Source organism: Periplaneta americana, chromosome 8 (assembly GCF_040183065.1).
Source record: "Periplaneta americana isolate PAMFEO1 chromosome 8, P.americana_PAMFEO1_priV1, whole genome shotgun sequence".
NCBI lineage: Eukaryota > Metazoa > Arthropoda > Insecta > Blattodea > Blattidae > Periplaneta > Periplaneta americana.
The window spans coordinates 82,417,153-82,443,318 of record NC_091124.1 but is presented as its reverse complement, the minus strand read 5'-3'; the positions used below and the strand labels follow the sequence as shown (position 1 = coordinate 82,443,318).

Genomic DNA, 26,166 nt, shown 5'->3' with positions numbered 1-26,166 from the left:
CATTTTTTCAGGATGGAATGAGAGTCTGGAAGCAAGTCACCTTTCTCATCTTTGATCGCGGTTATCTTTGCCTGATATCCTTTCTTAAATTCCTTTACACTCTTACATAAATCTCTGATGATTTTATTATTACTATTTGCTTCTTCCTCATTCAATTTTTCTTTCAAGTAATCTTTTTTTTTTTTCCTAGTGTACGACTTGCTTTCCGTCTTTCATTGAAATAATTACTGTACACCTATATTGTTTCCTTCCCCATAATACAATTAGTAATCTCCTGATGGTAATATGCTATTCCCATCTAACCTAACCTCCTGTACTCCCACGAAGTCTATTCTTTATCTAGCTAGTTCTTTTGCTACTAATGTTACCACTCCTGTTCTATAAAGACAAGTGCCAAATCTCGTACCTTTATTCTTTTGTTTTGGTCGCACCAAAGAAACCCTTATTACTTTGCTGTGGTCGCACCAAAGAATCAGTCCAATTCCAAGGCTTATGTTGGGATTTCGTAACAGACTCTTTTTACTGTGTTAGGTTGTTAGCCCTTCGCCAACCCCCAAGCTGGAGGACCACCCTTTAACGGCTGTCCGCGACTGCTCTTTCTAACATAATTAGGAATATTAAATCCAGATGTTTGAGATGGGCAGAACATGTAGCACGAATGGGTGTATCCAGAAATGCGTATGGAATGTTAGTTGGGAGACCTGAGGGAAAAAGAACTTTGGGGAGGCAGACATGTAGATGGGAGGATAAAATAAAAATGGATTTGAGGGAGTTGGGATATGATGGTAGGGACTGGATTAATTTTGCTCAGGATAGGGACCGATGGTGGACTTAAGTGAAAGCGGCAATGAATCTCAGGGCTATTTAAAAGCCATTTGTAATTAAGTAAATTATTATTTTTGTTGCGAATAAGCCCATTTAGGACTAAGCAAAGTACTTTGAGGCGTTTCTTTGCCCTTCTTTTTGCCTATAGTTCTCTCATTCTTTGGCTGCGGGCTTCTTGTCTCTCTTCAGTTAACGTTATTCCGGTCTTTTCCTTCGGCTTTTCCTCTTTGTCAACTTACCGTTTATGAACCTGATTCTTAAGATCTTCCTGTTTAAGATGTCTTCTTGTGTGATTCCTGCTAATTTTAAGTCACTTTTTATTTCGCCAATCCATTTTATAGTATCTCTTTGTGCTTTACTCCTATTTTCATAAAATTACACTAGGCCTATTTGTGTTCTGTGAGTCTATCGGGGTTGATTCTTTTGATGTGTCCGCAAAATGTTAACCTTCGTTTTCTAATGTCACTATGAATGTCTGTGTATTTTTTTGTTTCTTGTTTACTTCTGAGTCTGTATTGTTTACCTATGACTATACATACATACATACATACATGCATGCATAAGTGTTCTGCCCAAGGGCAGGTTTTTCACTGCAAACCCAGTATTCTCCAGTCTTTCCTATTTTCTGCCTTCCTCTTAGTCTCCGCATATGATCCATATATCTTAATGTAGTCCATCATTTGATATCTTCTTCTGCCCCGAACTCTTCTCACGTTTACCATTCCTTCACTATGATTATTGGACCTAAAATTTGCCTTATCATCATCATCATCATCATCATCATCCTCATTCTTCTCCTTCTCCTCCTCCACAACAAAAGTGATATTAACTAAGCCTATGATTTCTCCTAAGCGACATGTTTAAAGTTGTTCTCTACATCGATGAAATTGTATTCCTTTTTATCTCGTGTCTTAAAAATTTAGAGCTCGGATTTATCATTCTGCGCACTAGGATTCGAGACCCGACTTGACTGGAATGACACTTGTCATAAAAGTGTAGATTATAGTGCTTATGAGCGGAACATGGGGCATCTCTAAGCACTCCAGCCCAAGTAGATTTTTAAGTACCCGTGATGAAGTGAGTTGCGTACCGACTGTGTTACCCGGTTAAGCCGGCTCTAGCATCCGTCACAATACACATTCCTCTCAACCGGTTAAGAGCAAATACTGAGTAACTTTCGGCGCTGGACCCTGGACTCATTGTCACTTTCATTTGATATAGTGAAGAATGTGTAGAACGGAGAAAAATTCTCTTCGGCACCATGACTCGAACTCGGGTTTTCAGCTCTACGTGCTGACTTATCCACTAAGCCACACCGGATTCTAGCTCCGACGTCGGATTTAATCCTTCTCAGTTTAAGTTTTACCTCTCTGTTCCCCTTTGGTGGCCTACCATCATGTACTGTGTGGCAGTGGCACAATGTCCATCACTATGTACAGAGATGCACTCATTACGAGTGACTGAGTGGCCGGGGTCCTACGGAACATGGCGCCGTCTTGAACCACAAAGTGATTACTTACGCATATCATATTACTATGATGTACGGAAGTACATAGGATATTTCCGTGCAGAATTCTGAATTACCATATGGTGAAGAATGGGTAGAAAAATGCTCTCCGACACCGGGACTCGAACCCAGGTTTTCAGGTCTATGTGCTGATGCTTTATCCAGTAAGCCACACCGGATTTTAGCTCCACGTGTCATACAGGCTACTATCAGTTGTCTATGTAACACATGGGTGATACTCTTTAATTTGTTCATTTTGCGACGCTTTATCAACTGCTACGGTTATCTACCGTCTAAGTGAAATGAAAGTATTACTATGATGTACCGAAGTACATATGATATTTCCGTGCAGGAATTCTGCATTATCATATGATGAAAAATGGGTAGAACGGAGAACTACTACTTTTGACGTGTCATGTAGGCCACTACTGCTACTTTCCATGTATTATATAATCCACTACTGCTATTTTCCTGATAAGTTCGACCCTTGTGTTCGGCTGAGCAGGATACACAACTGATTTCATGTGCTCCTAAAGGAAGTGATCTAATGGAGACAGGTCTGGTGATCTTGGTGGCCAAACCTCTGGATCTCCTTGGCCAATCCAACGATGTGGAAACTGTTGATTTAAAAATGCAGTCACATACCTGCCAAAGTGTGGAAGTACAGCATCTTGCTGCAGTCATTCCTTGTATAATAAGAAGAGGAACAGCATTTGGTTGCAGAGTCTGGACACTTCGGATGTGAAATGGGTATAAACCAAAGTCATGTAGCTGAACAGTGTGGCGCATTCTGTTTATAATTAACTGAGCTACACCCTTACAACGAGGTTGCATACTGTTGTAAGTAAATCACAAGTAAAATGATTAATTTAGAATTGGGTTTTCTGTAAATACCGTTGCAATTCGTACCCATGTTGATTATAACTTTTTCACTCGAAATAATCCCAGGAACACGTAGGTAAGCTATGGACATCCCGCTGCGGGACACTCTGTATAATACACCACCTTCGCTACCTCACACATGTTCCCCAAGACACAACCATTACCTTTCGCGTGTTTCGTATGCCACTGTTGCTACCTTTCATGTGTTTCAAAGAACATTAAAGCTGCATCTTATGCTACCTCTTATATGTTCCATAAGCTACTACCGCTACCTCTACTTGACCCACTGTCCTCTATTTTGATCTTTCACGTGTTGCAGGCTTTGCGAAACTTTGAAACGGCTGCTCGCGAGTTCATGTTGCAATCGCTGCAGCTGGTGACTGCCCTGAGACCAAACGCTCTCTGGGGATATTACGGCTTTCCCCACTGCGCTAACACCTACCAGGACCATTGCCCTTCCGAGATGTTGCCTGAGAACGATAGGTAAGGTAGCCAGTCATGCAGAGCACTCACTGAGCGAGCGAAATTCCTCTTTCCGTCTCCCTGTTCACTTCAAAAAGCTACATGGTGAATTTACCTTCAGTAGACGGAATTAATTGAAACCTAAAGTCTTGGTTTATAACAACCACGCAATGACACCTGCGTGAGCGCTTTGCGGCACAACGTGAAACGAAAAGATTGACGTGTGCGTGACGCGAACTGTCGTGGTTTTTAACAGGCCGTCATTCTGTGCATCTCACTAGGAATATCATGAAATTCGCGCGTTTCGTGTTGGCATGATCCTACTCGTGGTTGCCTTGTTGGTTGTTGCTTGAAGAGCAGGAGAATGATGATGATGTTAATGATTTAAGATTAGGCCTACTGGTTTACTGTGCAACTGAAGGTGCCACAAATTTTTTCAATAGAAGGATAGGCGACATTTCAAGGCATTTTACTTGGCAATCCTGTCCTTGTACGACTTTTATTGACTTCATAAATAACAGGAAACTATGCACGCAATCTATTAATAATTTCACTTCAAACTCTTCTTTGGAACTCATGATACAAAAATGAACATTGTAGGCCTACAATACAAGAACAGTACTGTACAGAAATTCCAACCTGTTATAAAGGGTATGGCTGTAGGGGTAGGAAGTATATGCACTATAAATTAGTAGGCCTATTACTAGTTCGCATATATTTAACTACCCTCCATACTCTTCTGATATTAGATATTTCTGAATACTTAGCTGTGGTGTGGGAAGCAATGCATGTTATGTCCAATCATAGAAGCTTTTAAAGGAGACAAATATAATTTGAGCGCAACACTCTTGCTAACCGCTGTAACGGTAACTTGCACATGTGAAGCGCTCGGCATGCAGTTGACTAAAGTCTGAGTGATGTATCTTGTCTCACTGTGAAAAGAGAGAGAGAGGCGATATGTCTTACTTCGTCTGTATTGTTATGGCGATGGGGGAGTGGAGCGATGCCTCCATCCATCCAGTGGCGGAAGAGACTAGTTGATACATTCTGTAGCGCAAAATAAAATAACAAAATATCTCTCTTCGTACTGTGTAGTTCCGTCACTGAGCTTGTCTTTCAAGAAACTGAGTTCCGGTAGCCTGTGCAATAACAAGGTTTTGAAAGGAATCCTGAAAATTTACAGCCCTCCTATAATCTCCACCCTCATTTGAAGGGACTTGATTTTATTGCTACTGAGACAAGATAAACCTTACCAGATATAGGTGACTACTTTCCTTCCTTATTATTATTAGATAAAGACGGGACGATTTAAACTTCTTTCTCAGCCATAATGTGCACCATGCTTACCCAAATATAGTTGACGTCATTTTATCGTATCAGACGTGTATGAGAGCTAGGTTAAATATATACGAAGTAGTAATACTACTTTATAATGCATAATTGAATTCCAACCCCTAATCATTATACCACAGTGCTTAACACACTACTGCGTGTCACACCGAAGTCAAAGCCTGGATCCCGCTGCCGCATTGCGCAACGGTTCTTGCGCAGAGTCGCTGCGCAATAGTCATGCACGTGGTTGTTAAAATCCAGCCTCCTAAATAAATACAGATTTGACTTCTGCGTACCACACCACGCTTACGCACGCGTCATTGCGCGGTTGTTAAAAAACCAAGGCTTTAGCCGCTAAGTAGGAGTTGCTAACAATAAGCGAACAGTCTCATGTGTAAACATGTATTGTTACACTGTGAAATTAAGTACAACAAAATCTCGGTTGAACGCTTCTTCAAGAATCAGACGAAAACCATGCTACAAGCGGGAAATAGTTAAATGAGGGAATTTGAATTCAACACATGTTTTAAACATACAACACATATTGAATACAGTAGTATAGGTATTCATTTTATTATTTCCAGTATAGGCTACATATAATTACTTGACGCTACCGGAGTACTCTTCCCACATCTGTCGCATGTCATTTTTCTCCGGGTGCATGTTGTCGTTCTCAGTGTGGCGAAGATTAGAAATGAATCTTCCGATACATCAGACTAGAAGTCAAATACGCTCTGGTGGTGGACAACGCATCCAGCACAGCTGACTTCGTTGGCGGAGGCAGTGGAGCACATCGTCAACTCTATCATCTCTTTGTTCCTGGCTGTCGTTTGTGTGATTTGCAAGTTCTTTCTTTTAGTGTTGTGTTCTCGTCGTATTTGCGAAGAATTTCACACATCTCCAGTATTGAAAATGCCTTTCTTTTCATTGGAGGCGCTATAATGAAAACAGTGGCGATTTCTCCATGAAGGATATGAGGACGATCCTACAGTTTAATTTCGTGCCTCTGAGGATTGAAAACATTTTAATTACAGATTTTGATTTTCAATGCGTCCCGACATAATAATTTCCTTTAAGCTTCCACTTTCTGTCGTGAGTTGTCGCCACTGCATAGCTCAGAAATAAATTCCGAGGAACCATCCAAATATCTTACAGTGAACGGTTTTTTCTAGCAGTGAAGTTAGCCGACGGGGAGGGTGCGGAGAGCGGGGTATGGCTTGAGTTTAACCCCGTTTTAGGATGTGACCGTGTATCCTAATACTACGACCCTTCTCTCTGAGTGATGGAGACCCTGTCAGAGACTACAATAAGAATTTTCAACTATCCTTATAGCCTTCTTAAATGCAGTTCATTGGTCATTTTAAAAGAATAAAATAAACGAAATAATAAAGAATTTAAATGATATAATATAAAAATAAAATAAATAACAAATAGAATAAGCTATAATAAATACAAGAGTTAACAAGACTTTCAGGTAACAGGACAGCCGAAAGAATATCTGAAGTTGTATTTGATCATTTGGAAGGATTTAATTATAGCAAGGAATTAATTGCGCAAACATACGTTGGAGCATCGGTAAATATTTCGATTTCAACTTTTCCAGAATTAAACTCATTAGAACTATCATCATGACATAGGGACAGACAATCAGATTCTTGCATTTGGTTTCGTACAATTTTCGGACTTGCTTACTTTGATCCAACCGAAATTGATACTTTCTATGTAGAAGTGCATACATAGGTACCGTACATGAAGCAAGAGGCATATCACAGCAAAACTTCCTAATTTTTAAAAAGAAACTAGTTACGAAAAATATTTTTAACATCTGAAACAGTTTTTATCAAGTCTTAAATCTTTGTTAATGAGCAAGTGGAAAGGGAAATTGCAATTTCTTAAGGGGACACTCAACTATATTTTGGAACTTTTTTCCTATTTGACCAATCTTTTTCAAATTTGGAGAAAAAGTTTAATATACACATGGGAAGTAACATGCAAAATCTCAGCTCATTAGATCCAGTACTTAAAAAAATATATATATTTCAATTTTTAATCGATGATTAATTGAAATATCACTTTTAATTATCATTTTTTATTTGTTGGCTTTGTGCATATGACTGTGCCTTCTCAATGAAGCGGGGAAGAATTCTGTGTATTGAATTAGTTCAATCACGTAAATTAGTGAAAAAATTTATTTTTTTTTATTTCTATGAAATTAAATTTTAAATTTTTTTAATGATTAAAAAATCATAAATAACTTCGAAAAGATAATATTGTAAAACTGATACACAAAATTATACTTTTTCTCAAATTTTTAAGTTGAGTGTCCCCTTAACTAGAATATTTTTGTGCTCAATTTGAATACACGATTTTAACTTGTGCTCAACTCGAGTGTATGAAACAGGGTTTGAAGTAACCACTATTCAACTGGGATGGGCGAAAAGCCAGATACGGAGATGTAATGGATTGACTTCAATACTTTGTTTCAGGTTGCAATGGATGTTTGAGGCCAGTGGGGCCTTGTACCCTTCCTTGTACGAGTCCGCACAGTACTCCACAGACCAGCACATCGCATTTCTGAAGGGACGGATGGATGAAGCTGTTCGGGTTGCTGACAACACCACACCGAGACCTCCCATCTACAGCTACTACCGCTACAACTACTTCGATTCAGGAGAATATTTATCAGTTGTGAGTAGACCAAAACATGTCCTAGTTTGTGACATTTTGATTATACAGGGAGGAAGTAAAATAACCCTGCACATTTTCAGAGTGAATAGCTCATGTTGTATGTAACAAAAAAGTGTAATACCATATTGGAGGACAGTCTATACTTTTGTCAGGAAAAAAATTGCCCCAAATGTTTAACATCCTCTTATTCGGTAACTATTGCGAGTAGGATCGTCATTTTATTTCATATCTATAGAAAATCTAATAAAGAATCTTTTATCCCTCTGGCATATTTCAATAGCGTGGATGGTTTTCATGTAAATTTAATTTAAAAACCACTAATTTCAAGCCACTGAACGATGCGAGCAGATTGCAACGTCGTAGCGAGACAGAAGGGCTCGGGTATAGAGACAGACCTGAGTTCATTGACCTCTTAAATCTTTATTACGAGAAAAAAAGGCGACTGTGTTACGGCAGTGTTGCCAGAGTGTTGAAATTTCCAACTTAATTTTCTAATTAACCGTGCTTTTAATTACAAAACGTAATATTTATTTATTTATTATTTTGCTAATAATTTTAACATAAAATATAATATATACAGAAAAACTTTAGCTCGCCCCTGAAAGAGTAGAACTCGTGCTCAGGGGCGGATTCCTGAATTGAAATTAATAATTATACAATAGAATTTGTCTTATGTCTACTGTGCAATTATAGTATATAAATTTAAATTTACAATTTTTCAATTTTTATAAAATCCATACATAACTTTTTAAATTTAATACTAGAACTATTAGAATTGACAAGATTAGGATATTTAAATATAAATTTGTTATATATTCTTGGGCCTAAATTACTACTATGATTAAATACTGTAACAGTGTTGCATTTTGGTTCAAACAATCTTAAAGAATTCATACCTTTTGTTTCATAACTATGAGAATACAATTCAAAATTATTTCGATTTTTATGTATGAATTTTATTAATACAATATAATAAATTTGTCTTACGTTAAGTACATTAAAGTCTAGAAACAAATTTTGAGATGGAAAATCAATAGGTTTATGAAGACATATTTTAATTATTTTCTTCTGTAATAAATAAAGTGGATTAAAATTGGATTTAAATGAGCTACCCCATCCTATAATTCCATACATAATTACCAATTGAAATAAAGTTAAATATATTGTACGTAATAAACTTATTGACAAGTAATTTCTCAATAAAACAAAATAATATACTATTTTACGTAATTTATTACAAAGATAATTAATGTGTTGGTTCCATTTTAAATGATTATCGAAAATTGTGCCTAAATACTTAACTTCAGAGGACTCTTTAATTAATCGGACATTATGGGTTATCTATTTCTTTAAGTGTGTCCTGTCGTCCCTTTCACTCTGCGTGGTTATTTCACATCCACGTTATATATGTAAATAAACATTTTAGTAAAAAAAAGTCAATTTTCAATACACTTATATTCGAAAACATTTTACATATCTTGGGAACTTAGTATAGTAATTTGTCCGCAATACTTATGAAAGAGGGTCAGACGTTTATGAACTAATACGGTGGATGCCTGGGAAAAGGAAATTGTACCAGAACAATGGAAGGAGTCCATAATTGTACCTATTTTTAAAAAAGGAGACAAAACCAACTGTGGTAACTTTCGAGGAATATCACTTTTGTTGACGTCTTACAAAATTTTGTCCAATATTCTTTTGAGAAGATTAACTCCGTACGTAGATGAAATTATTGGGGATCATCAGTATGGTTTTCGGCGTAATAGATCGACTATTGATAAGATTTTTTGTATTCGACAGATAATGGAGAAAAAATGGGAGTATAAGGGTACAGTATATCAGTTATTCATAGATTTGAAAAAGGCATATGACTCGGTTAAGAGGGAAGTATTATATGATATTCTTATTGAATTTGATATTCCCAAGAAACTAGTTCGATTAATTAAAATGTGTCTCAGTGAAACATACAGCAGAGTCCGTATAGGTCAGTTTCTGTCTGATGCTTTTCCAATTCACTGCGGGCTAAAGCAGGGAGATGCACTATCACCTTTAGTTTTTAACTTCGCTCTAGTTGCCATTAGGAAAGTTCAGGATAACAGGCAGGGTTTGGAATTGAACGGGTTACATCAGCTTCTTGTCTATGCAGATGACGTGAATATGTTAGGAGAAAATACACAAACGATTAGGGAAAACACGGAAATTTTACTTGAAGCAAGTAAAGCGATCGGTTTGGAAGTAAATCCCGAAAAGACAAAGTATATGATTATGTCTCGTGACCAGAATATTGTACGAAATGGAAATATAAAAATTGGAGATTTATCCTTCGAAGAGGTGGAAAAATTCAAATATCTTGGAGCAACAGTAACAAATATAAATGACACTCGGGAGGAAATTAACGCAGAATAAATATGGGAAATGCGTGTTATTATTCGGTTGAGAAGCTCTTATCATCCAGTCTGCTGTCAAAAAATCTGAAAGTTAGAATTTATAAAACACTTATATTACAGGTTGTTCTGTATGGTTGTGAAACTTGGACTCTCACTCTGATAGAGAAACATAGGTTAAGGGTGTTTGAGAATAAGGTGCTTAGGAAAATATTTGGGGCTAAGCGGGATGAAGTTACAGGAGAATGGAGAAAGTTACACAACACAGAACTGCACGCATTGTATTCTTCACCTAACATAATTAGGAACTTAAAATCCAGACGTTTGAGATGGGCAGGGCATGTAGCACGTATGGGCGAATCCAGAAATGCATATGGAGTGTTAGTTGGGAGACCGGAGGGAAAAAGACCTTTAGGGAGGCCGAGACGTAGATGGGAGGATAATATTAAAATGGATTTGAGGGAGGTGGGGTATGATGATAGAGACTGGATTAATCTTGCACAGGATAGGGACCGATGGCGGGCTTATGTGAGGGCGGCAATGAACCTTCGGGTTCCTTAAAAGCCATTTGTAAGTAAGTAAGTTAGTACAGTGGGTGCCTAGCATTTTATTACCTCAAAAGAGTACTTTTATACTATCCACAAATGCGCTACCGGGCAAAGACACTCACAGGCTATATTATTACGACCAGAGTGCTGCAGAACAGCGCTTACAACCATAGAGGACAGAATACCAAGCGCATTTCACCATACAGAAACTCTGATGACATTTTGCATATAACTACAAAAACGGAGTAATCGAAGGAAATTTACTTTTCCTAATTAAAAAAAGGATTAGTTTGAAATTCTTAGGAAAATATTTGGGGCTAAGAGGGATGAAGTTACAGGAGAATGGAGTAAGTTACACAACGCAGATGCACGCATTGTATTCTCCACTTGACATAATTAGGAACATTAAATCCAGACGTTTGAGATGGGCAGGGCATGTAGCATATATGGGCGAATCCAGAAACGTATATGTAGTGTTAGTTGGAAGGCCAGAAGGAAAAAGACCTTTGAGGAGGCCGAGACGTATATGGGAGGATAATATTAAAATGGATTTGAGGGAAGTGGGATATGATGATAGAGACTGGATTAATCTTGCACAGGATAGGGACTGATGGCGGGCTTATGTGAGGGCGGCAATGAACCCGCGGGTTCCTTAAAAGCCATAAGTAAGTTAGCTTGAAATAGGCTTATAATTGATTGGGCACTTTGGTACATTTATCGTCATAACTAATAGGCTATATAAATCAACTAATGGACACCGGTAAGAACAAAGGAAATAAGCGTAATGCATGGATGAAAACTGAAATGTAAACAAATACAAGAATAAAATCAATTACAATTACTTACAAAAGAGAAGAGAAAATATGTACACATTTACTAATGTAACGTTCATACTTTAAACTCAAAATACATAAGCTGCCTCTGAAAGAGTAGTTGTTAATACAGCCTTGTCTTTTAATTATTCTAAGTGGATGTATTATTACTTCTCTAATAAATCGTTTTCAGGGAGATAAGTTATTAACAAAAATAAAAGCACTCTCAAGTCTAATGATTGTAGTTTCATGATGCGTGCTTCAATCAAGAGGAGAGAGGAGAAAATATAATTTGAAAGGTACACTATTCTTGGAACTCCTGGACAGCTCAATATTATCTGTTTTTCATGATCCAGAGCCGTCCAACCGAGTGAAATTCGGACATTCGTTAAACCGAACGTTGGACTACTCCGCGAGACGGAAGAGCTTTGCATACTGTCTATAGCGCCAGGCGTTCAGTAGCAATCTATCTTTTTTAACCGGTTATGCAGGACTCTAATTACGACTAATTATTACATGTAGAATAAAAATACATAAGCTTTATTGAATAAAGTTTTGTACTAAGTGACATATCATTGAAGACTCTGTTGAACGAACCCCTACACAGTGATTTGAATATTTATTTTAGACGCTGTAAGAAGGCATATATTGTACTAACGTAAGTTGAATATTTATCAAGTTTATAAATAGTTGGAATTAGCAGACTAAACTAAATAAATTATTGGTTGGAGTAGGTACTCACAAAGACATTTTTGTTACTAAAAGGCCACCTTTTGCTACGAAGCAGGCTTGTGCTGTGTTTTTCTTTTACTTGGTTATTTAACGACACTGTATCAACTACTGGGTTATTTATCGTCGATGAAATTGATGATGGCGAGATGGTATTTGGCGAGATGAGGCCGAGGATTCGCCATAGATTACCTGACATTCGACTTACGGTTGGGGAAAACCTCGGAAAAACCCAATCAGGTAATCAGCCCAAGTGAGAATCAGCCCGAGCGCAACTCCGTGTTGGGAGGCAAGCGCCTCAGTCAACTGAGCTACGCCGGTGGCTTTGTGCTGTGTTTCATAAAGTGATTGGAAAAGTGTTACAAGAGGCGGCTTTTGTAATTAATTCTTTGCATGATATTGTTACCGCAAAGAATAAAGTGTATAATTGAAGGGTTCAGAACCATAGTGGGCCAAGCGCCATTTACTAGAAATCTTAGAAAACAAGGGTTAAAGTGAAGTTCTTACCATAATTCAATCGAAACATAGCAAGTAATATAAAGTATACACATTAAAACTAAATTATGTGTCAAACTTCATTAAACTATGGTATTCACTTAACTTTAACCCTTGCTTTCTCCGTTTTCAATAAATGGCGCTTGGCCCACTATCGCTCTGAACCTTTCAATTTAAAAAATAATTAGACAAAATATTCAACAGATTGAATAAAGCTGGTCTAACGTTAAATATTAAGAAATTTCAATTTTTTAATAGTGAAATAAAATACTTAGGTTACGTTATCAATAGATAGTCTTCGTAAGGATCCAGGAAAGTTAGTGCTATGTGGGACTCCCCTCAATCTTAAACTATAGCAGAGGCAAAAACTTTCATTGCTAAGACAAATTATTATGTCAAGTTTTTACCAGGTCGTGTTATAACCTCTCCATAATCTACTTCAGAGTGACTACACTTGATTGGTCCACTGTTTGTGATAGTGATTTAAACGGGTTAAAGCTATGTTAGCATCGGAGTTACGCTTAGCTCACTTCAATCCTGATTTATCTATTAAGCTGCTCTATGATACGTCTAACATGGGATTGGGGTTGTACTTTGCGTTTTCTGATGAAAGTGAAGGGCCAATATTCTCTGCTTCTAGAACTTTATGTTCTGCAAGGAACTATTCGGAAATTCAGAGGGAGGCTTTAGCTATTTATCGGTGAGTAAACAAGATTTTCCGATACTTTATGGGAAGGAATTTATTACTTTGCTCTGATGACAAGCATTTACCTGCTATATTTCGGGAAAATAGAGAAATTTCCCATTTGGCGGCTGATCGACTTCAGACATGGGCTTTATTTTTGAGTGGATTTGATTATAATTTCGTATCAGCTCTAATAAGAATGCAATGTCTGATGACCTTTCTAGACGGACTACGATTATGGCAATACATCGGTGAATCCTATTTTTTTTTTAATTTAGTGTATATTATGGAGTTATATAAACTAATATACATTGTATTACAAATACGGTATATAAAACTAAATACAAATATTTGCATAAGGAATACTTAATAAATTTTACAGGAGAAAAAGTTCGTCCAAAGGGCTGGATTCGGGAAGAGTACCTAAAACGCTCATTGCATTTCCGCGTTGGATAGCGATACTTAAGCGTTGACGCAAATAAGTAGCGCAACGACGATCACCAGTAATGGAGATCAAAATTTGGCCGAGTTTAGTTACCAAAACTTTAGCGTCATGACTCCAAGGACCGAAGGTCTCCACAGCAAAGGGGACAAAGATATAATTGTCTAAAAGATGAACTTCAAATTTTTACCATATCATGAAAAATGGTTAATACAACACACCAAATTGCATTGCTACATAGTGTACCATTCCTGAGATATCAATTTTAATTACATTTTTAATCGCTAAATTAATATTTCATCAATGTGCATCATGCGATGAACTGTTTCAAATTTCTATCTACAAATTTAATATTTGCCTCACAAGACCCATATCAAGAAACTGATTTGAAGTTTTTAAGAAACCGCTGTTACTTTGCTATTAACAAATTTTTAACTGATTTGGAGCTTTTAAGAAACTCTTGTTACTTTTCTATTAACAGATTTTAAAATATTGATATGATTTTTCTTTTCGCATTTTATATTACCTGCCAAAGATTTCTTAAAATTACATGGTATTATTAGCACTATGAAAAAAAGCCCAAATCAGATTTTTAATTCAGTGTTTAAGACACAATTCCTGAAAATTTCAAAACAATTGAATTTGTTGTTTGTGTTGGAAATAGAATTTGTCGATTAGTTCTTATACTTTCTCATATGATGAAAATAAATATTAATACTCCTACAAATGAAATTATAGATCCAATAGATGATACTACATTTCAGGCTTTATAAACAAAATGCTGAAGAGAAAAATTAATTTCAAAATTAAAATGTGAAAAACTGTACATTACCATCATCCTGTTGCCTTAGAACCTTATTATCATCATCCTGTTGCCTTAGAACTTTTCAGAGTAGAGCGTCATTTTAAAATGGAAAGTTTGTTGATAATAAAATACTGAAGAACTAAAAAAAAAAAAACTATTTTTCAATTTTTGACCAGAATTTCACCGATGCATTGCCTTAATGAGTCAGTTGAACAACATTATTCTAATTTTTAGTAGAGGATAAAGTACCAAATAAGAATGGATGACATTCGTAAATAATTGAACAAAGATAAAATGTTAAGTATCTAAAGCTTTTTTTTTTTTGGTAGGAATAGTTGGCCTAAGGAGGTTGGTGATACTCTGAAGCTTTATTTTAGACAGTCTTACGAAATTAGCTTAGAGTGTAATATTTTGAAGTAGGGATGCATGATTTTAATACTCGCTTAACTTTTGGATAAAATTTATCGGACACACAAAGGAATTCTTAAAATGTAGATGCCTGCGTGCCATTATTTTTGGTGGACAGGGCTTGATATTGACACAAAACAATATGTTAAAAATTTTAATTTATGTATGTCCACCGCTAGAAATCCTGAAATGGCCTTGTTAGTACAACTTTAACAAGTGTCATATGTGTTTGATCGGATCCACATTGATTTTTTAGGACCTATTAGGGAAAGTAAACTGTTGATACATTTTCTATTCTAAATAGCCAGAACTCTATCGCATGTCTAAGTTGAATACTTCTTCAACACTTAATGTTCTTAAGGATTGTTTTGCGCGTTTTGGATTTTATAATGTAATAATCTAACAATTACTGACAATGGCAATGAATTTAAAAGTTTTTTTGTTAAATGAATGAAATTATTCACCGTACGTCGGCATCTTATCATTCCTCTACTAATGGACTGAAGAAAATGTGGTAACGATATTTAAAGAGACTTTAAGGAAACTGTTGTTTGAACCCAGATATTGAAAATAGGATATCTCCATTTTAGGAGGTAAGTATCTACTCTCATATAGAAGTACGTCGCATTGTGCAACTGATGAAACAACTTCTTAATTGAATCGGCGAGATGCAAAAGGAAAACATTACACTTTTTGTTCATTTCAAAATGAGATATCCATTTTGTTACTTAAAACAGGCAAAAAGAAAATTTTCCTTCATCTTGACTCTGTTAAAATCGACTGTGGAAGTTTCAATGACGCGCAGAAAGAAAAGATTCCACTAATGTTTTCCTTTCTACGCTATTACCCCTGTATGATAACATCATTCGAAATGCAAAGAAAAACGCCTTTGAAGTAAGATCTGTGTAAACTCAGGAGATAATAAACTGCAAGTAGTAGTGGCCCTCTGTATTCAAGAAGCAAACATAAAGTCTTCAGTATCGAAATGATTTCCAGATTAGTCATTTGTCCATTGCAGTCAGCTCGTCTACAGGAAAAATCGCAAAGGGTTTATTGATACATTCAGATTCATAAATGGGGTGGGCAGTGATTTTTTAATCTTTATAAAGGTCGTGAGAACATAACGCTATCAACAGCACATGCCTATGAAAATAAAGTTTGGATTAACCGGAAGAAACTTGAGGATGTGGCCAAGAGAGTTCAGTATATTCCAGATGAGCACAAAGAATTCTACAACAACATAAGACTGTGGTCTGCAAATAGAGACACAGAAGGGCCTGACTGACTGCGTTTTATGGGTGAAATAAAGAGTAATGGACAGTTTAAAGATTTTTACTTCTGCTCAATAGTTCCTTTCAACAAAACAGATGTATTAAAATATTATTCTGACACTTTCTTTGAATGTTTGATTGTAACAGATATGATATTCATCGAAAATATTTCATGTATAGACCTTATGAAAGTCGATGAGGTGCAATAGGAAAACATTCCATGGACTTTGGGCTTTGATTATGAGATAATAATAAAGAAAACAATAACTCCATACATTTCCTAGACATCAACATAACGAAAGTTGACAACAAACACACCTTCAAAATATACAGAAAACCCACCACCACCACCACCACCACCACCACCACCACCACCACCACCACCACCACCACCACCACCACCACCACCATCACCACCACACACATACACAACACATCTAATCACCCCACACAACACAAACATGATGCATTCAGGACAATGGTACACAGATTACTCAACATACCCATAAGCCAACAACACTACAATGAAGAAGTGAACACAATCAAATACATAGCACAAGAAAATGGTTACAACCTAAACATAATAGACAATATCATAAGGAAGAGAAGTCAAAAGTCAACAAACACAAAACACAACACAAACACAAGAACACAAGGAATACATCACACTAACATACGAAAACAAAAGCACACACAAGATCGCATCCTCATTCAGAAAACAGAAATACAACATAGCATACAGAACAGAAAACACACTACAAAGACATTTCAACACACAAACAAATAAATACAACCACACAGGAGTATACAAGCTCACATGCAATAGTTGCGACAGTTCCTACATTGGACAGACAGGTAGATCATTCCAAACTCGATACAAAGAACACATTAAAGCAATAACCAGAGGCCACAATACATCTGCATATGCCAAACACATAACTAATGCCAACCACACATACAATAACATAAACACAGACATGGAAATCCTACACATACAACTCAAAAACCAAAAACTCAACACACCAGAACAATATGAAATACATATTCAGACACACTAAAACACACCCTAATCAAATACTCAACACACAGATCAATTTCAGAACACACAGTATTTGACTCAATTCTTCATCACACGAACGCACCCACACAACAGGCAGCGAAGTTGAGATGACGCCGAGACACAGAAGGCTCTGAGGATGGTGTCAAGTAGCACCGAAACAGCTGTAAGCCGCACATGCTTACATAATTAACACGAGTAAGTCGCCATTAATCAATTTTAAATATTATGTTATGGAGAATAGGTAAAACATATTAATCTAGCTCTACAAATCACCGGTAGTGACTTTTATAGCAGGGGCCAAGAAAATAATGAGAATTATGTTTTCATCTGTAGATCATTACAGATTGTTGAAATTTATAATAATAGGAATTGCAAGAACTTCAAAATTTTCTCACGAAATTACGGTCAAAATTTTCAGCTTTGAATACACAGCAATGTAGGATAGATTGGCTTAAGTTGAGGTCTATTATATAAGGAACAGGCCTTTGAAGTACTAAATATTAATGTAAAATACACTGAATAAGACACGTTTAGGCACAAAACTTTGGACTGTAAATTCTTGATTCCCCTGTACTATTTGTAATGGAGAAGTAAAAGAACTGTGGAGAACATGTTCTTTCTTGAAGATTTGTTGTAGATATTTTGCAGCTTCTGCTGTGTTCAATTTTCAATTCTGGGAATTAATTTGTTTAGCAGACACTTGAAAAGAGATCTTAATTATAATGCGAGCACCTGTTTATTAGAACCTGCTACGAGATGAAGATAACCACCCCAGGAAACTTCAACTTTTCACCTTAATTATTTCATGTTTCTTACTGATTTACATAGTGGAGTCTCTAAACAGTATAACAACGAGGCATGTAACCTTTGATCATAAAATTTGTGATCTCAATCTCAGTACGAGGAACAGAGGTTTTGAAATAGAGTGTATGAGTTTTGTGCTCTTTCATTCTCTTTCCATTACTACAACAAAGTATGCCATTTATAAATCTAAATTATAGTGGATGTCTCTTTTTATATCTGTAGAATTATTCTGAAGTGTTGACTAGCACATTCTTCTGTCAGCAAAGTAAGAGAACTTTATGAGACGAGAAATAATAAGCCCGTAATTTTTCCTTGACAACGCCGGGTCCTTTTACATCCCTTTGTCTACTATGCAGGACTTTCCGCCAGTAGTTTTATTTGGTTTCTTTCCAAAAGATGTCGTGCTAAAGATTTATACCCATCTCTCATTATTATTATTATTATTATTATTATTATTATTATTATTATTATATCTAATATTAAAATTGTTAATTCTGAAAATACTAGTTGATGAGAGTCGTACTGAAAGATGAGCAACCCATTATTAGAAATCTTAATTTTTATTTTTTAGACAAACCAGGTACATCATCTTAATTTACAGACTTTTCTGTCACTTTTCAACATAGTCTCCATTTCTTTGCACACATTTTTCCCGCCGCGCCGTTCTGTAAGTTTGAAAATTCCTTTGCTATAGAAGTTTGTTTCATCTTCCCGAAGATACTGACGCACTGCTTTCCGAATGTCCTCTAGCGTCTCGTAGCGTTGGCCTCGCAGCTGCTCCTTTACAGAACCGAAAAGATGATAGTCTGAGGGTGCCAAGTCGGGACTGTAGGGAGATTGCGGAAGAGTTTCCCACCCAAATGTTCTGATTTTCTCCATGGTGATATGATCAGTGTGAGGCCACGCGTTATCATGTTGCAGGATGATTTTCTTTCCAGGGCGTTTTTCGCGCAATGCGCAATGGAGCTTCAAAACTGTCTGAATAAAGCGGATAGGATTTATGGTCTGTCCAGGTTCAAGAAATTCAACCAAAATGTACCCCAAAACTTAACTCTTGTTGCGTTCCGTGGAGGCAGTTCGAGGGCGAACGCTACGAGGCTCATCTTGAATGCTCGTGTTCCCATCTTCGAAATGTTTCACCCATTTCCTAACACTGCTGTCGCCCATGCACACATCTCCGTATGCACGCTGAAGTCTGAGGTGGATTTCAGCAGCAGATTTTTATTCCTTAACAAGGAATTTAATGACAGCACGCTGTCGAAAGGAACCATCGTTGCTGACCATTTTGCAAACATTGCCTGTGGCCACATGATAGAAGTTAATGACATAACAGTATGTAAAGTCTGTAGATTATGATCATATAATCGTTTTTGTTACATTGTTGAAATTGAAATCATAGCAATGTGTTGCTCATTACCTTCAGTAAGACCCTCTGTACTTTCATTAAACCTCTGATTTTGAGAAACATTTGAAGTGGTTCAGTCATTGATTGTACGTTGATTTTTTTTTTTCGAATTTTGGAAAATTCAAATTAATTTATTGGCGGAAAAAGTCTATGTCTATGTGGAAGCTAGATCTAAGAAAGAACTACATTTCTAAACCCATTACTCCATATCCCTCTGTAATTCACAATAATCTGAATTACATCTATAGAGAACGACAGAAAACAAGTTTCTCCATATCTAAGAGATTAATTTTATGGATCGTTAAAGAGAAAACTTCAACATGACAAGTGAAGACAACGTCCTCCTTTTTGAAGCTTTGTGTCCTCTTTTTTATCGATTTGAATCTGGTCACCCTAGATATTCACCCTCCCCATAGTAGCTATTGGGAAGGTTGTCCATCGTCTGTGACGTGGAGCGATCAGTCTGTCAACTTGCAGCAAGACTCCGCGAAAAAATGTAGACAAATATACTGTCCGCGCTGTTTCGTGCAGAAAAACTACTAAATTTAGCGAATAGGTTTAATGAAATATATGTGTGAATGATGTTTTGTCATATAAGTGTCACAGACGATGGGCAATCTTCCCAACAGCTACTATGGGGAGGGTGAATATCTAGGGTGACCAGATTCAAATCGATAAAAAAGAGGACACAAAGCTTCAAGAAGGAAGACAGTGTTCGAAAAAAGAGGACAGAAAATATGTATTTAGATTTAGGCTTAGGCTTTTATTATACTTTAAATTACGTCAATATACAGTACAGGTTTAGGCTTATATCATACTCAAAAGTATGTTACCTAATATCTATTTTATTACAAAATAATTATTATAAAATAATAATAATAATAATAATAATAATAATAATAATAATGATTTTATAGTTACCTACTATAATTATTAAAGAGGAAAGAAAATATCTATTTATATTTAGGCTCAGGCCTATATTGTATTTAAAATTATGTCAATATTTATTTTATTATAGCATACTTATGATAAAACTGAATAATATAAATGATTTTACATATGAAAGCCAAGGGAACTATAATTATTATCAAAAGGAGGAGCAAAGAGAGTTAAGAACGTTGGCAAAGAGTATATTCCGACGATGCTGCTGCTACCTACTGGCAAATTACTTGAAAAAGACGTCAAATCAGATAGTTTGAAAATATCAGGAATACAAGTTACGAAAAGGAGGACATTTCTTGATTTTTAAAAATCCACCCGGACTCCGGACAAAGGCCTAAAAAGGAGGACAAGTCCGGATAAAAGAGGAGGTCTGGTCACCCTATAAATATCGAATGTTATTAATATTGCATACTGTGTAAATTTTAATCTGACGAAGCGCCGTGAGTACGCTGATGTAAGAGGGCGGGGAGACCTGCTGCTGAACGGCTGACAGGAACACCGGCAACGTTTGCTGGGACTCACTGTATTACATTTTAGTACCAGTCCTGTTATTGTTACCAGTATATTTTTATTTGGTTATTAAACAACGCTGTATCAACGAGTAGGTTATTTATCGTCGGTGGAATTGATGATAGCGAGATAAGGCCGAGGATCCGCTATGGATTACATAGAATTCGCCTTACGGTTGGACAAACCTAAAAAAATCCAATCACGTAATCAGCTCAAGCGGGAATGGAACCCACGCCCGAATGGAGTTCCGGATCAGAAGGCAAACGCTCCAGCAGCCTGAGCTGCTTCTGGGGATTTGTTACAGTACCGTCTGCTGTTACTAATACCATTGTTTTGTTATTGATTTTATTATTAATGTTAGTACTATTACTGCTACGATTTCGATTCCGATGAGTTGACAGATTTTTTGAATTGATTTAATCTTACGACTGTACCCGATGTCGACTCAGCCTCTAACAGAAATAAATACCAGAGAGATCACCTTAGTGACAAAGACGGCAAGTATATAGGAGTAACATCCCTACTACTACTAATACAGACTGTCTGCTATGCTGGGAGCCTAGCTGTGTCAGTCACAAGTGTTGCAGATATCCAGGAGACTGAGGTTCTGTGTTCATTGTTCTAAAGCACTTTTGATATCTAAAGCAAAATAAAGAATGTATATTAAAGACGAATTGCCAATGAAGTTTGTCTTCACAAGAATTACACCGTATAGCATGAACATGTGAGAAGTGCACTTCTAGCTCTAGCAAATGCATACAACAGTGCAAGATTGACAGACTCTAATGTTCATGTTGTTGATTGATTGGCTGTGTTGCAGGATGATCTGTCTAACGGCTTCAAGACGATGAGAGATTACGGCGCTTCTGGAGTGATCCTTTGGGGCAGTTCTAACGACCTCAACACTACGGATAAATGCAAAAGTTTCAACGAGTTTTTAAATTCTCACTTGGGGCCAATTTTAAAGGATGCAATTAACTCTTTATGAAGAACTTAATCACTTCACATTAATATGAAATAATAAATATTTATTATTTCGGCTAATTGGTAGTATTTTCAGTCATAAATACAGCGAAACTGAATTTGATTCCCAGCTGAGATATCTGAATATGTTTCTCTCGCATAGAAACTAATTGCACGTGTCTAATTCTGTCTGGTTTTGTGTTATATAAAGCGATTGTCTTACACCTAGTTGACCACATGATCATTGGTTGTTAATGTCTAATGTTTGTTCGAAATCTTTAACGAGAGCGAAGACAGAATCTGTTTAATGTATAAAAGCTGCTGCTGTTGATTATTAATTAATAAATTTAAGAGTTAAATGAAAGCTGAAAAAATTATTATTTTCTAATGGTAGTTACAGTGAGTAATATCATTGAGCAAAATACAACCTCTGAATAAAACTCATAAATCTAAAATAATACAGACGAAAACCAGTATGATAAAACAAATCTACAATGGTAGCTGTAAACACAATCAGAAATGAATATAAATAGATAATGTGTATGTGTGTATCTAATGCCTATCCACTTTACTTTCATGATTCGAGTTCCGCATATTGCGGATAGATGGTAGGACTGTGACCCATTTTCAAGTTATATACCTCTTCGGCGGGCCACGTTATGCATGATGTGTTTCTGTGAAGATTTATGTCGTGTAATTAAGCATATTTTAATCCCTGTCCCACAACCATAAGGTTCCTTACTTCCCGATACCATCCATTGTTACTGGATAGAGCTAAGTATTTCTGGAGTTCATCTCTGTTAATTCCTATCTGGTCACAGAGATTACAAACTGGTTGCTGTCGAACCAGAAACGATGTTGTATTAGGCAGTCGTGTTCATTGGATAAGAGGAATTTTGTAACTATTCCTTTTCTTGGCTGTCTGATATCACAAGGATGTCTTCGCCGGTGTTTTCCATGTGAATTTTTTCAGTTTCATGCATGAGTCCATTTTGAATAGTTTTGTTTACCATATATAGAATTTAGCTGAATGATAAAATGTTTATGGCTCAGTGCTATCGCGTTGGCTTATGACATCCCAAGCAACAATTCCCTATCATCATTATCCATTACGAGTGTAATGCAAATTCACTGCATGTGGTGTACTCAAGTTAGTCTCTGACGCACTAAGCGTTCTACACATTTCGGCACTAGCGATATCTATGGACCCGTTCGTTGTACTAAGGCAAATAACGGTAAGTTAAGGACCCTGCCATTGGACAAAATATTTTTTTAGGTTATCTCAGCTGCTCGTTATCATACATTTGGCAGTATCCAAGGATCCACAGCAGGGTTGCTATTTTAATGTTTGCTTTAAGTTGCCGTGTAAAATTTTGACAGTTTTAAATTTCTGTTCATTTAGGAGTGCTTACAGATCTAGCTGCCCTTGAGTAGGAATTTCTCATGGTCGCAAATCATTTGACTGAGGACTACGTGTATGGCATCAATTTCTCAAACTAGACACTTTTGTACGAGTATATTTCCTCTGAAATATTACTGTTTACTCCAGCAAAAACTTATAGGCCTACGATCTTTCATCTGTAATCCATCAGTGTATATATGGATAACTCTCCTTGTGGAAATTATTTGATATTCAAACTTGTGGCTTAAGGAATACATAACTGGCTACAGCTACAACGAAACTGGATTCTAACAGATTGTGCATAGGAATAAGTTCGTAGCGTTTTTGTTTTCCATGACAATAGGGCTTTTGTAAGGAATTTATTTGGAATTAATCATTTTAAATTTTAATGTTATAGTATTGTGTTAGAGATTTCGCCTTCATTTTGTCAATTTTGAAGGAAGTTTGTGTTAAAGGGTTAGGTACAGCTTACAGCAGTAAAATTTTGGAAATATTCAACATTTTTTCCTCCATTACTGTATCTTGTACAATAATGAAAATTGGTATATTTAAAACACTGTCCTTCTGCTATATGACAAAAAAATATTTTTACGATTAAAAAAAAATATTTATTTATTTTTTTTTTTCAAAATTCAGTTCACTGTGCAGTGATGAAGCGTTTCCCACGTAAGTCAAAACCTATGCAACGTTCTATGATGCAATTTTTTGAGTGTATTTATGCGTATCATATCTACAATATGGTGCAAGATCACTTCTCTACCTTTGATAGATTGTCTGATAAAAAATAAATTCATTTAAAAAAATGGTCAAATATCAATATTTTCTTCTAACACAACATTTAAAAAATTTAATTTATTAAGGAGTGTAGTTGAAAAAGCATGATATTGTAAATATGAGTTTCAGCAATAAAATAAAAGAGAGAGAAGATGAAAAAGTTAACAAGTTTATGAGTTATGACGGAAAAGCTTCATCACTGCGCAGTGAACTGCCAGCATTTTCAATTCTGAAAAAAAAAAAAAAATATATATATATATATATATTTTTTTTAAATCGTAATTTTTTTTTTCATATAGCAGAAGGACAGTGTTTTTACATGTACCAATTTTCGTTATTGTACAAGACACAGTAATGGAGGAAAAAATGTTGAATATTTCCAAAAATTTTACTGCTGTAAGCTGTACCTAACCCCTTAATTAGGCTCTGGGCCAAAGAAACGAAGTGGAAAATATAGAAAATCATAGCTTTTCCAAGACATCCTTTTGTTTGAGTTTAAGCGAGGAGTAAAGACATGAAGGCCGCTAGAACCATTTGCGGGGAGAACGCCATAGGAGTAAGTGCGGCATGAAAATGGTAAATGGTTTTCTCTTTTCAAAGAGAGCCATTTTAGTACGAATGATTGTCCACGTTCTGGAAGGCTGTCCTATTTTTATGAAGATCTTTTAAACGCTTTAATGTTGTGCTCTTCAAAATTGGCTTGACGATTTAAACTCCAAACCACCGGATTTCTTTAGATGTGGAATTTAAAAAGTACCAGAACATTGGAAATCAGCCGTAAACATTGGAGGAAAACATGTTATTGATTAGTAGACCACGGAACTTTATGCACTAAAAACCTGAAAATATACATGCAACTATGTAGTAAAAACTATTGAAAAATGCGCTAAAAATTAAAAATATGCAGCGAAAATACACTTTAGAGCAGTGGTCGTCAGCATTCGCTGAAATGGGTAGAGAGTAAGGAATGTCTCGGAATATGCTTCATCGTGCAGAAGGGCGAGAGAGGAAGCATACCCACCAGCAGCCACGGATGTACGCTAGTGCAATGTCTTATCCGCGGGTAAGAGACGCTAGCCCGAGGGTGTACTGTGCTGATGACCGTTGGTATAGAGGTTTACTTGGTTTAATAATAATAATAATAATAATAATAATAATAATAATAATAATAATAATAATATATCTCAGATATCTAATACATTCAGTTTTGGTTCTACGACATCAAAGTAAAAGTCTGAATGACATCTCACTCTGGCTTCCGAAACTTTACATTTAAAGGCTATTATGTACACTGAGCAGCAACTAGTCTCATGTTAAAGTGGAAAATTACCAAACTTCTACACTAGGAAGAAGTATCCATTGTCGTCGCAGCAATTTCATGAACTCCCAGTAGTAACTAGTTAATTATTGATTTTTTTTCTAACAATGTTTGTATTTCTTGGAAATTATTCTTATTTTTATCAAAAAGAAATTTCGAAATTAGGTAATAAACCGGGAAAAACAAGGAAAGATATTAATATGTGCATTTAAATACGAAAAATAAAAATATATATGCATTTAAAAAAGGGCTTTCGTATTTAAATTTATTAATATTATTAAAAATACTATTAATTTTCCTTCACGTGTCATAAGAAACCTGTGGCTGTAGCAGGAACCCAGGTGTCAGAAACGTTTGGGAATACGAAGATTTATCTGCGAGGGCGGATGTAGCCAGTGTCTGGAAGCATCTTAGCACTGAGTGAACGTGAGTCTGCTCTGTTTCCCAGGTGTTATAGTAAGATCTATTTACAAGAGTTTTGTTTTAGCGCCTTCTGCTTTGTGCATTGATTTCTTAGTTTGTTTTTGAGATGTGTGCACTGATACTCATATACTGTACATTATGCAAATTATTATTTTTATTTACAACTAATTTCTCCTCACAAAGTTTTTCGGGAAGCTGTAACTTGGAAATTAATTGTCACAGAAAAATGCAACCTCCTCTTTGTCGTTCCCTTCTTCTCTTTATATTCCCATTAATCTTCTTGGCTTCCT

General features: G+C 36.2%; 1 protein-coding gene across 1 annotated transcript in view; it reads left to right on the top strand.

Annotated features, from left to right (window-relative positions):
• Positions 1–22,373, top strand: part of LOC138704817 (hyaluronidase Tab y 2.0101-like) — a 55,772-nt gene extending 33,399 nt beyond the window's left edge. The window contains exons 4-6 of the mRNA XM_069833098.1: positions 3,534–3,697; positions 7,495–7,696; positions 21,817–22,373. Coding sequence (XP_069689199.1) covers positions 3,534–3,697; positions 7,495–7,696; positions 21,817–21,984 — 534 coding nt within the window. The 3' untranslated portion in view covers positions 21,985–22,373. The remainder of the gene's footprint in view (positions 1–3,533; positions 3,698–7,494; positions 7,697–21,816) is intronic.
• The last annotated feature ends 3,793 nt before the right edge of the window (positions 22,374–26,166 follow it).